The following is a 12948-nucleotide window of genomic DNA, read 5'->3' as shown; positions in this document are numbered from 1 at the left end:
GAGGCACTGGAACAGGTTGCCCAGGGAAGCTGTGGATGCCCCATCCCTGGAAGTGTTCAAGGCCAGGCTGGATGGGGCTTTGAGCAGCCTGGTCTAGTGGGAGGTGTCCCTGCCCATGACAGGGGGGTGGAACTAGATGATCTTTAAGGTCCCTTCCAACCCAAACCATTCTATGGTTCTATGATGAAACAGGAACAAGAGAAAATAACAAAACCAAGGCATGAGCACGGCAACTTTTAAGACAGACTGCGCATGTCCGTTAATTTTCAGAAATACTGTGTTCTTTGGGCGAGAAGGTAGTCTTTTCCTTTAGTTTTGAGAAATAACTGATTAATTTTTTTCATCACTACCCCAGCCCATCAGTATCAATACTTTCCTCAAACACGCGTTACCAGCACTTTGGAATTGGGATAAACTGCAGAGAAATGGATTAATGGATTAACGCACGTGTCACGGTGAAACCACTCTCCAGGGGCTCTGGAAATTCAAATTAAAGGAACACACTTGAACGTGCTACCCAGGGACGGCGGGGGAAGGCCCGGGGAGGGAAGGCGCGGCGCCGGCGTGCCCGGCTCCTCCAGCCTCCCCTCAGAGCCCCCACAGCCCGCCCCACCTTCCCGCCCGCTGCCCCGCGCGGCGGCCGGCGCATGCGCCGCGGGCGTCTCCTGGCAACCGGTGCAACACCAGCGCGGGCCGCCGCTGCCTGCTCGCCCCCGGGCGGCGCGGCCCGGCCGCGGCCGGTGAGTGAGGGAGGGCGGCGGCAGGCCCGCAGCGGGAGAGGGGGTCCGTGGCGGAGGGAGGGCGGGCGGGCGGGCGAAGGGGGCGGGTACCGCCAGGGCTGAGGTGCCGTCGGCTCCGAGTCAGCGGAAATACCGCGTTTTGTGACGCTGGCGAGTGAGCGGCCGCGGTGGCGATAGGAGGGTGGCGGTGAGCCGTCAGAGCCCGCTTGCCGCCCTGCCAGCGGGCCCCAGTCTGTGCCTCACCTCCCGGGGGGTTCGGTTCCACCTGTGAAGTGAGGGCCACGCGTCTGGGGACTTCACGAAGCCACGAGTCGAAGTTATAAAAGAATAACGATTCTTTTTAATATTTTTTTTTAAAGGCATATGTTGAAGTTTCCTCCAACCACAACCTAAAAAAACCCTAAAAACTTGCTGACCACTTGATAACAGCATCTGCAGAAAAGCAGTGACAATTGCAAGATTTATAATAAAATTGTATGATGTGATAACAGGTGAAGTATATCAGATAACATAAATAACATTTAAAACCAGGCAGGGCAAATCCTGCTCTTAGGGGGCTCCTGATGCTATTTCCAGAGGAAACTGGGAGCTTAGGAATTGGTGTCAGCAAAGGTGGGGAGACACAGGTGGGCTAGTTCAGCAGAGGGCAACTGAGACCAGCACTGTTAGGTGTGAATCAAAAAACTGCAGTGGACGTGTCCTAAGGAAACTTACACGGTAGAGGAAAAGAATTCTATTTAAAAGTTGGGATAGGTAATATGAACAAAGAAAGAACAGTCCACTACAGATAAGATGCGTAGAATTTATGTGTGACAGTAACATGAAAGGTGTGAGACCTTGTATGGATAATAGATGAGAAGGGAAAAAAAAAATACAGAAGTTTTATCCTAAAGAGCACTAACAGGTGATTAGGGTATTAGGGAGAAAATCTTACCTAATTTATTGATGTTTCAAAGGTTTTGGGGTGCCTGCAGGCAGGAATTTCAAAACAAAGTATGGATTTGCTGTCAGAGAAGCATCATCTGTAGAACAGAACTCTTCTTTTATAATTTTGTTGCTACTCTGAAATTATTATCTATATAAGGTAGTCTGATACTGTATTATCTTAACCTATGCAAGACAAGCATCCGCTTTCTGTTGTTCAGTGACTGAGCAAACTCACTTTCTTACCTTTGTTGATGGAAGCAAGATTTCTTTTTTTTTATTTTATTTCATTTTTGTGATTTTCATCATGCAGCCATTTTCTGATTATCTAATGTTCTGCTAATGTGATGAATGCCAAGATGGGCTTGTATGTCCTATAGTTCCTGCTTTTGTTTGCAAACCTGATATTTGTATTTTTGTCCTAAACTGTAACATTTTTTTAAATTATTTTTTTTAACCATTAACATATTGAAACCTGGTAAATGATCAGTTAAAATTAAATGATAGGGCACTACTCTTGCAGTCTGACATAACCATAAAAGTCATGAATGTGATAGTAACACAGCTGAGGTATTTCTAGTGTTGACGAAGAAATATGAGTACAATTTTGTACAAAACAGGAGAAGCTTCATCTGGGATGCTGTGTTCAGCTGTGGTCATCCATGTTTTCAAGGGGTTGACTTAAAAAAGGCTTGTGAGGGTGATATGGGGAATGAAGAATCATTTTTTTCAGGAAATTAGAAGAGTTTTTTAACCTAACAAAATTAAAACTGAGTGGGGATGTGTTTGTTAGCTTCAAATATATTCTGACTCTCTATATGTAAATATGTATAGCATATATATAATATACTATATAATATGTATAGAATATAGTAAATATATATTTTATAGTATAAATATTTCGAATAAATAATATATTTTGATACATGCCAGCAAAGAGAGTAATTGACAAAGTTTCAAACATGACACAAATACAGTAGACTGGTCATGAATAAATGTGGACTAAAAAATTACAAAAGGTCCCTAGCTGTCTGAGCAATCAGCTTGTGGAACAGCTTTTTAAGGAGAGGAGTGGGAACAAAATACTTACCCATCATGCTGTATCTCAAAAACTGTTATCTGGTGGGATTAACGTAATGCAGTGGCTGTGACGGGGGAGGGGAATGAATCTGATCATTCAGAATGTCCCTTTCAGCCCGATGTCGCAGTGAAACTGCCAGGAGGAGGCATTCGTTTTAAGACGTGGATTGGCACAGCTGGCTAAAAACTTCGGAGTGTCTTTAATTTTTTGCTAGTCTTTAAAATGTCTTTCTTCCTCAGGCAGACCATCTTTGACATCTGTATGAAAAGTGCCCTGCTACTGTTGCTCAGGCAGTGGTTGGGTAACTACTCATTTGTTTTAGATTAAGTCAATTTTTCTTTAGTCTCTTTCTCATGGGATGAGGGATTTCACTATACATCTCAGCAAAACATTGAAAATCACACACATAATTCCTAAAAATCTCCTTCATTCAGGTTGTCACAGCTTAGATTCTCCAAGGATAGACCCTAGGTCTGAAGTTATTTAATATGTTCATTGTAATTTGGAAATGAGCAATAACATAGAGAAATCAAAATTTTCTGGTAAGATAAAATAATTTATGTTAAGACTAAAGAAGACTGATAGAAACTTCTGAGAGCTCTTCTGCAGTTAGGTGAACTGGTAACACCGTGACATAAAATTCGTTGTTGATGAAACCAATGTAATTTACACTGCCAGGAATATTTGGCACAATTTCAGTAGTGAACCTAAATTAATTGTGATCAATTGGCAAAATAACCTGTTTACCATATGTGAATATCTTAGTGAAAATCCTCACTGAGGAAATTTGGTAAAAAAATTAGTACCCAAAAAGTTATAATGTCACTGGAATAAATCTGTAGTGTACTAGAATTGATTATGGTATTTCAGGTTAGGTTCATCATATCTGAGAAAGATTTAACAGTCACAGAGGGACTCTGAGACAAGAAACATATATGTCTAGAAAAGCTAGATGGAAAAAATAATTAAGGCAGCTTAGAAAGGTGATAAATCAGAATGTACAGGGAGTTATAAAAGAAATTAGAAAAGACCAAGTCAGGACATCTTTTAACTAAAGTTGTAATACAAGAACAAGGGGATGTTGTGTTGAATTGAATAACACATTTAAACTGTTTACATTTTTTTAAAATCTAAGGAGTAGTTTCTTATACAGTACACTAGACAGTTGGACCTGTGCCGTAGCATGTCAGACTAAGAATTAGGAGTAAAAGGATTAAGCATTTATGTGGACAGTAAAAATAGCTACTATTGTTAGGAAGAACATAAAAACTTCAGGAGATCTAAACCTTTGTACTTAAGGGAGATAAAAAAATCTGTAACAGATGGAGGAAATTTGACTTTTGGGATTGGTTTCATGCATTTATCGGAAGCATTTGGCTCCTACCAGTATTGAGGCAGGATACTGATCTGCCATGGAAGACTGTTTTATTCATTGAAGAAGGGGTTTTGTGCTGAAGCCTCTTAGTTATTCTGTGATTTGGAAAGAATACTATCATGTTCTTCAGTTCCCATTACTTCTTTTCATTAACATTTGTACACATTCTTTTACACTGTACACATTGGAAAATACATTCTACCTCTACAGCTTAGGATCTTAACATGACTGAAACACTCCTGATTTAGTACACCTCTTCCTACATGTACCAAGCTGTTCAGCTTCAGAAAACAGCGAAGCATGGTCCTTGGCAGTGTGAAAAAAGGTTCTGCTATCAATCAGAGTCTGTACATGAGTCAAAATTTTATTGCAAATTTTGTATATTTTCACAGCATGAGGTTGCAGAATCAAATACCTAAAAATCTTGGCTTTTATTACAAATCTAAGCATCTACCCTTGAGCTTCTGAAAGTAACACTCAGCTGAAAGTTAATGTGATATCAGAATGCAAATAAAAAGTATCGATGTATCTTAAAAGTTCTGAGATCTTAAATAAATAATTGTATTATTTTTTAGCTCGCCTACAATTCTCACCTTTTCTCTCTCATAGCTATTTCCTTAACCTGGCATCTAACTACAGACTCATTTTGGTTTTAAGGGTTTGTCTGCAGAGTACTTCACTTTGCATCTCTTAGTTTGTTTTTCTTCATGATTCTTTTGTTTTAGGTGTGTAATTTATAAATGCATGGGTCATTTGAAAAAAAATTTAATCTTTACATGGACTCTCAGAATGATCAGAGTATATTTAGTCTTGGGTTTTTTTCTGCAGTGGGATGAAATTTGAATCAAAATAGAAAATATTGTCTTGTGTCTAGGAACAGATTCTAGTTAAGTTTGGTTAGTTAACATCTGTTGCACGGTAGCTAGTTCTTGACTTAATCCTGATAATTTTTTTGCCTAACATACACATGAGCTCAGATAAAACAAGAGGCAAATTCAAAGGTCTTGTCTTAATTGGTCTCTCATATAATGTATATTTTCATAGAGCATGTATCTTCAGGAGCTGAATATTGAATTGGACCTAGTATCTCTTTTTAATGCTCTTCTTCTGTGAAGCTAAGTTTTTATAGTGTATTAATGCTTGCACTGGCATTACAACACTGGGCAAAGGGAGTCTGTTGATCCATATTTAAGGAGTATGATGGAAGAAAGCTGGAAGAAGAATTTGGGAGAAAGAAAGAAGGGACTTTCAAGTTTATTCCACGTTGTTCTCCCAATTATGACAAAGCTACCTGAAAATTATGTTGAGGATATTTAAACTGGCATACAAAGGACATAATAATTTATGGACCTAAAAAACAAATGAGATTGTCTGGTAATGCTATGATTGTAATTTTAGTATGTTGCTTTTGATTGCATTGGAAGGCAGCAGAACTAGAGTGTCCATACAGAAATCAATTGAAATAGTCAATTTCAATGACCAATTGATCGGAAGATGACCAATTTATAGGCAGTTTTCACTGTTACCACAGAAAAAAGATTTTAATTTCTGTGAGACAAGAAGAAACAGCAAGAATTCATTTAAACTAGCTAGACTAAATTGAGGTTACGTAATTATCACTTGGAAAGCAAAAAGAATCTCCCTTGTGCATCATTTTTGGGAAGAACCTGAAAATCATGGCCAGGTTGTAGTAACACAGCTTCAGACTGTCTTAAAGCATGGGACAGTTAATTCGCAAAGTGGATCATGTAATAGATAACTGGTTAGAAGCTGTTCTTAAATCCTTCTCTCTGCACTGCTTTTCCATAGGAGTAATTGCTTTCAGAAGAGACCTTTGATTCCTTGACTAAGAGGTAAGTTCCACTGTGCCTTTGACTTATTCCTGTCCTTTGTCTCATGTCTCACTAACATTCAGTATGTGCAGGGTGTTAGGTTGTTGTGTCAGTTATTTAAGGTTTTAGTAAACAGAAGATGCAAATGGAACAGGTATTGTTTTCTAAATCCAATGTCTGACTTAAACCAATGAAATATTATGGTCTTTAAGCGTATGGAACAGGATTCTGATATTATAGGTATACACACCATACTGTAATGGAAGTGTTTAAGATTTCAGTATTTTGAACAGAAAAACCACCTTTCCTCATATTTCAAAGTATGATTTATAGACTCTTTTTTTTTGTTACAGTTCTCTTACTATCCATCATCTTGTATTTAAAAAAAAAAAAAAAAGAAAAAGTGTAGTGACTAGAAATAAGTGGATATCTCAGATTTGCAATCTAAGAAACTATTCACACTGAGCAGAGAGGTTCCTAGAGCAAGACAATAAAATGAAGTAAGTACAGGGATCATGGCCATCATTATCTTATGATCTAGTACTTGGAATCTGCTCCTCTGGACTTAGCATCTGCAACAAATCTTTCAAAAGCTAAATAAATTTTCCTTGTTTTATTTGACATATTAGCGATGCCAGTTCATGATATAATAGCCAAGAGGTTAGAGGGTTCCACTTTTGAACTAAAACATCTACATTTGTGACCTTCCTCGTGATCATTTTCCACTTATGGGCAAGATGTTCTGGTCACAGAGATTTTACTGGAGATGGGCCTATTCCTTCAGCCACTTTTAACAAGACAAGGTGGCTGTGTTTTGTCATATGCCTACTTCTGGTAATTAATGTTTAGTCTACTGTGATAACATCTGCCAGATCTAGCATGGCATGTGGATTCATGTGGAGAAACAGGGTAATAAGTTTATCTCACTAACTTTAGATGTCACTGTAAATGTCAGTACATGAGGTAGCAACTCTAAACTGGTTTTGGTAGTTATTTTAAGGTGCAGTTCAGTTTTGGATACCAACTTTGGGATGAATCTGCCTTAAGAGCTATTGAGTATGTTGGCTAGATCTCCATCGATTATCAAGGAGAGTGACTAACTTAAATACTGATGCCTAATTTAGTTTAGTGGACGCTACTCATAGTTTCTGGATACTAGTTCAGCTTAAAATACTCACACTGAGGTAGTTCTGGTCCTATGGGAAAATTGGAGGCCCTAATGAAGTTAAGAGCGAAACAGGGAAGTGCCCGCTGAGCTTAGGCACCTAGCCAGAGCTGAGGGAGGGTGTTGGGGATTGTAGTTTTGAATGAGGATTTAGTTAGATGTAATTACTGTCCTGCTGGCTGAGAGACAACACCTGGTTAGACCGTTGCACTGAAACTGGGTAGGAGCAATGTAAAGCAGGCTAATTTGTCTACCACTGAAGGCAGTAAATTCCAGGTGAAGGACAGGAAGTAGCATAGAATGATAACTTCATAGATTGCTTGACTCTGCATTGGCTAGATCTGCTATGTTAAAGTCCTTTATTACTTCTAGCTCTACATGATTTAAAACAATCAAACCTTTAATCTCAAAAACATGTGGAAAAAGTATGCTCCCATGATTTTAGAAACCTGCAAACATGAAGTAAAGAATATTACTCAAATGAGAATATTCTTTATTTTGTCTTTAAGATTTAGAATCATAGAATTGCTTAGGTCGGAAAGACCTTTAAGATCATCAAGTCCAACCATTAACCTAACATTGCCAAGTCCACCACTAAACCATGTTCCTCAGCACCACATCTACACATCCTTTAAATACCTCCAGGGGTGGTGAATGAACCACTTCCCTGGGCAGCCTGTTCCAGTGCTTGACAACCTTTTCTGTGAAGAAATTGTTTCTAATATCCAGTCTAAACCTCCCCTGGCACAACTTGAGGCCATTTCCTCTTGTCCTATCCCTTGTTACTTGGGAGAAGAGACTGATGCCCACCTCACTACACCGTCCTTTCAGGTAGTTGTAGAGAGCCATAAGGTCTCCCCTCAGCCTCCTTTTCTCCAGGCTAAACAATCCCGGCTCGCTCAGCCGCTCCTCATGAGACTTGTGCTCTAGACCCTTCAGCAGCTTTGTTGCTCTTCTTTGGACCCGCTCCAGCACCTCGATGTCTTTTTTTGTAGTGAGGGGCCCAAAACTGAACACAGTATTTGAGATGTGGCCTGACCAGTGCTGAGTACAGGGTGAAGATCACTTCCCTAGTGCTGCTGGCCACACTATTTCTGATACAAGCCAGGATGCTGTTGGCCTTCTTGGCCATGTGGGCACACTGCTGGCTCATATTCAGCCAGCTGTTGACCAACACTCCCAGGTCCTTTTCCTCCAGGCAGCTCTCCAGCCGCTCTACCCCAAGCCTGTAGCGCTGCCTAGGGTGGTTGTGACCCAAGTGCAGGACCTGGCACTTGCCTTGTTGAACCTCATACCACTGGCCTCGGCCTATCAATCCAGCCTGTCTGGGTCTCTCTGTAGAGCCTTCCTGTGCTCAAGCAGATCAACCTTCCCGCACAACTTGGTGTCATCTGCAAATTTACTGAGGGTGCTCTTGATCCCCTTGTCCAGGTCATTGATAAAGATATTAAACAGAACTGGCCCTAATACCAAGCCCTGGGGAACACCAGTTGTGACCAGCCACTAACTGGATTTAACTCCATTCGCCAGCACTCTTTGGGCCTAGCCAGACAGCCAGTTTTTCTCCCAGCAAAGAATACATCTGTCCAAGCCATGAGCAGACAATTTCTCCAGGAATTAATTAATTTAATTAATTACACTTAATCAGTAGTGCATAGAGCCTTAGTTTTTAGAAGTTTTTTGGGTAGCAGACCCAGCATTTAATGACATTTAAAAATCTAATCCTGCTACAATTTTTTTCTGAATTCTAAATATTTAGAATGGTAAACTGAGAATCAAAGATATGCGTAATGTAAACCCACTGAGAAAGACAACGTGCAGTTATCATGGGGAGGAAGGGATTTGAATAAGAAGTTCTTTTATGGGTCAGTAGGCTTTCAATACCTGTACACATTGATTGTCTGCGATAATTACAATTCAATGCAGAAGACACATTTTTAATTATCAGTAAGCCAAAGAATTCTACGTGCATCATTGCCTCAAGTCAGAGAATGATCGCTGAATACAGAGAGCTTTATGGGAACAAAGCTAACACCAACATTTGATGTCAGAATGCATTGAAATCTAGAATAGAAACTGCAGCAGAGGGACACAATCCACAATAAGGTAATTGTTCTGTTCTCTGTGCTTGTTGCTAAAGATTATACTGCTTTTTTAATATTACCAAGGAACCAAATATTTCTGGACGTGTAGAAATGTGTAAGTTTCTTCAAAATATTCTTAGAAGTTGGATGTATTTATACAGCATGAAGTAATATTTACAATTAAGGCTTTAGTTATTCAGAGTCTTGGAATATGTATAATTATTTGAATCTGTGAACATTAATTGTACAACATTTTAAGCACTTTTACATGAATTAACTTTTAAAATTGTTTGGTTTAAACCTAATTAAACTTATTCAGAATTAAAATTGCTTTTTATGACTTTAGCTTAATTTATATCTGAAATGAATTGAGCTGAACTGAATAATTCTAAGGAAGTATCCATGTCTCTATACCAGGATTTAACACAATTTAAATAACTCAGATTTCCTGAATGTTCTTGTAAATCTGATTCTTGTATGTGTGCATGATGCTTACTTTCTATAGTGACTGCATAAATCAGAAGGTAGTATGTTCGTCATTTTTGTTGAATATACTGTCAGTAATTTGTCCTTATACTTTCTCATATATAAGTTAATTTATAATAAGTAGTATTTATAATTTATAATAATAAGTCCCTAGCCAAAGGTGCACTTTCTGGAACACTGAATTCTAGTGTGTGTGTATGTGTTCATATTTACATGTGTTCATATGTGTATGTATTCGTATGTATATATGCACACGGGTAAAGCAGATTGGAGCTGAAGAATCTTTGATTGTATGGGTCTTCCTCTCAAAACTATAATTAGTGACCTGCCTATGAAGTTTTAAATTTCAGGTCTATTTTTAGGATGTGCTTATCAACTGGTTTACTACTGCTGTGTTACAATTTGAGAGGCCAGTAGGGGAACAATACCCCCAAAAATTCAGAGTGTTCAAGAAGAGCTCCAGATGCTTGTTGAGCACAGCAATAGCCCTGACTTTTTGTAACCAGCCAGGCTACAGCTCATATTGCACTAGAAAATAATCTCTTGTACCACAGGGAGGCTGTCAGGACAGTCCTGGCTGAGGGTGAATGTGTGGTTTCCCTTTGAGAACTAACCCAGGAGTTACTAAGGGGTACTAACAGTGCACATTTCACTTTTACGCAGTGTTAAAACAAACCTAAGTTTGGCATAACTCTGGTTATGTTCTATGTGTAGCTAGTGCTAGTGGGTCATGTTGCTCTTTACTTTGGCCTGTAATTTAATTGGCCTGCAGAAGTTTTGCAAGCCACATGAAATTAGGTCCACATGAGGTATTACATCCATATGCTTCAGAAGCTACTATTAGATGCAGCTGAGAAGGTCTTCCTGGTTCACATGGACATGTGCTAATACAAAAAAACCAGAAGCTGGACTTGGTGTAAATAGATGTAACTTTTTTAAATCAGTGAAATTTGTACTGTGCGGAACTGTTTCTTAATACCTGCAGACCTGATTTTTGTCTTCTGTGAAATATGAACAGAGAATACAAATTGAATTTGAACCACATTTTCAAGGTAGAACTTAATTGTACATTCTGCAATTGTACAGAATGTTTGCCAAAATAGAATATATAGACAAATATGGGGAAATACCCTAATAGGACCTTCAAGTTCATATATGATTTATGGATTGTGGTGGGTTGACCTCAACTGGACACCAGGTGCCCACCAAGCCGTTCTATCACTTCTCTCCTCAGTGGACAGGGAGGGAGAAAAACAGATGGAAAAAAACTTTATGGGTCAAAATAAAGGCAGTTTAATAAAGCAAAAGCTATACACAGAACCAAAGGAAAACAAAAGATTTATTCTCTACTTCCCATCAGCAGGCGATATCCAGCCACTTCCCGGGAAGCAGAGCTTCAGTAAGCAAAGCGGTTGCTCCACTAGGCAAACATCGTAAATAACAAATGCTCCCCATTCCTCCTGCATTCTCTTAGCTCTTATTGCTGAGCAGACGTCATATGGTATGGAATATCCCTTTGGTCAGTTGGGGTTAGCTGTCCTGGCTGTGTCCCCTCCCAAGATCTTGCCCACCCTCAGCCTACTGGTGAGGGGTGGAGTGTTGGACAGACAGCCTTGGTGCTGTGTGAGTGCTGCTCAGCAGTAACCCAAGCACCTGTGTGTTATCAACACCTTTCTAGCTACCAACACAAAGCACAGCACTATGAGGGCTGCTACAAGGAGAATTAACCCCACCTCAGGCAGACCCAATACACAGATGCAGATAAAACTAACGTGCAGAAAAGCATGTCCTACGCATTTGTACCACATTACAGCTTGAGCCCGTGATGTCTCACATCTTTCATTTTAGTTGTGTATTTTGTTGATAGATGTATTTTACCAAATGTGTTGAAATGTTAGAAAGTTTGTTTTGTTTATAAGGGACAACTTTCTGCATAGAAATTACAATGTCGAAGAAATCTTCAAACTGATTAGGTGGGTCAGATGAATGAGAAAGAGTGTCTTACAAGCTTTTATGAATCACTAGTAAATTGATTCCTAAAACACAGACGGGAGTTTGTTTGTCTGCTTTTATTTTTTTTGTTTTTGTTTTTAGAATGGGTAAAAAAGTAAAGAAGGAAGTAGAGCCTCCACCCAAGGATGTGGTAAGTTTATAAACTGCTATGTGCTATAATATAAACATTACACAATTATAGGCCCAGCTCTACCATCCTTACATAGTTCCTTGCTCTCCTAGGTTACTCACATTATTCTAAAAATGTCTTTTAAAGATGATTATGTTTCTGCTTTTCTTGGACAGCATACAGACCAGCGTGACTGGGCATGTGTAGTTCTTTGTGGAGATTGTTGTCTTTGGCAGGCTTTGCAAATAATAGTGTATGAAACAATCCAGGCTTCTTTTTATTTGAAGAGCAATATTAGCTTTCCATTTGTAAAAATCAAAGGAGAAAGGAGAAGAGTGACCTGAAGTCTGCCTGTCCTTTCAACTTTGGAGACATTCCCTTTCTTTAAGGATGAAAGAGTTAAGAGCCTAGATGGATCTACAGAGTTTTTTACTGAATACAGAATTTTACAGACATTTGGAATGAGAGTACTATGTATTCTGGATCTTTTGCAAAGATATACAGCCTTTAGCAGCCGTTCAGGTTTTTCTTGTATCATTGGAAGTTCACAGTGAGAAGTACAAGAGCTGAAGCCAAATATGGAATAATGGTGGTAATGTGACTTTTTTCAACAGGTGGAGATTAAGGGCCTGACACTAGCACACTTTTCAAGAGTGTCTATAAATTCACAAGGTACAAAGAGATCCCCAAAAAGACAGGTTCAAAATATAGGTATTTTTAAAGTTTAATTGGTTTACTCGCAAAGAAGTAGAGGAAATAAGGCAGAGATATTGAAAAGAGTATAATATAAATTCTATGCCAGATAATAACTAAGTTAATGAAAATCAGGACCTCAGCGAGTCCCACAGAGGAGCATGAAACTAAACGCAAAGTTCAGTACGCTGTTTTAAAAAACAATGGGTTTGGCTGTAAAGAGTGATGGGACTGCAAGAGCTTTTTCAAAGGTCACAGAAAAGTTGATCAGCAAGAACTACGTAATAATTTCAATATTAAATAACCATAAATTATTTTGACTAAGACAGTAATATCCAATCGCCATGACGTCACTGAGGCACAGCAATTGATATCAGGTTTTGCCCAACTGTTCTGTGGAAAGATGAATATTACAAACGTAATTCATAAGCTCCAATCAATAATAA

The 12948-nt window shown here is 39.1% G+C and overlaps 1 protein-coding gene across 3 annotated transcripts in view; it reads left to right on the top strand.

Annotated features, from left to right (window-relative positions):
* Positions 1-651: 651 nt before the first annotated feature.
* Positions 652-12948, top strand: part of ARMC3 (armadillo repeat containing 3) — a 68426-nt gene continuing 56129 nt past the window's right edge. For 2 of the 3 annotated variants that reach the window (XM_074574474.1, XM_074574475.1), the window contains exons 1-3: positions 652-740; positions 5930-5973; positions 11782-11830. In XM_074574474.1, coding sequence (XP_074430575.1) covers positions 11783-11830 — 48 coding nt within the window. In that variant the 5' untranslated portion in view covers positions 652-740; positions 5930-5973; position 11782. The remainder of the gene's footprint in view (positions 741-5929; positions 5974-11781; positions 11831-12948) is intronic. The other variant, XM_074574476.1, reaches the window with a different exon arrangement.

The sequence above is a fragment of the Larus michahellis genome, chromosome 2, assembly GCF_964199755.1.
Source record: "Larus michahellis chromosome 2, bLarMic1.1, whole genome shotgun sequence".
Taxonomy (NCBI): Eukaryota; Metazoa; Chordata; class Aves; order Charadriiformes; family Laridae; genus Larus; species Larus michahellis.
The sequence above is the reverse complement of the archived record's forward strand: the minus strand, read 5'-3'. Positions and strand labels throughout refer to the sequence as shown.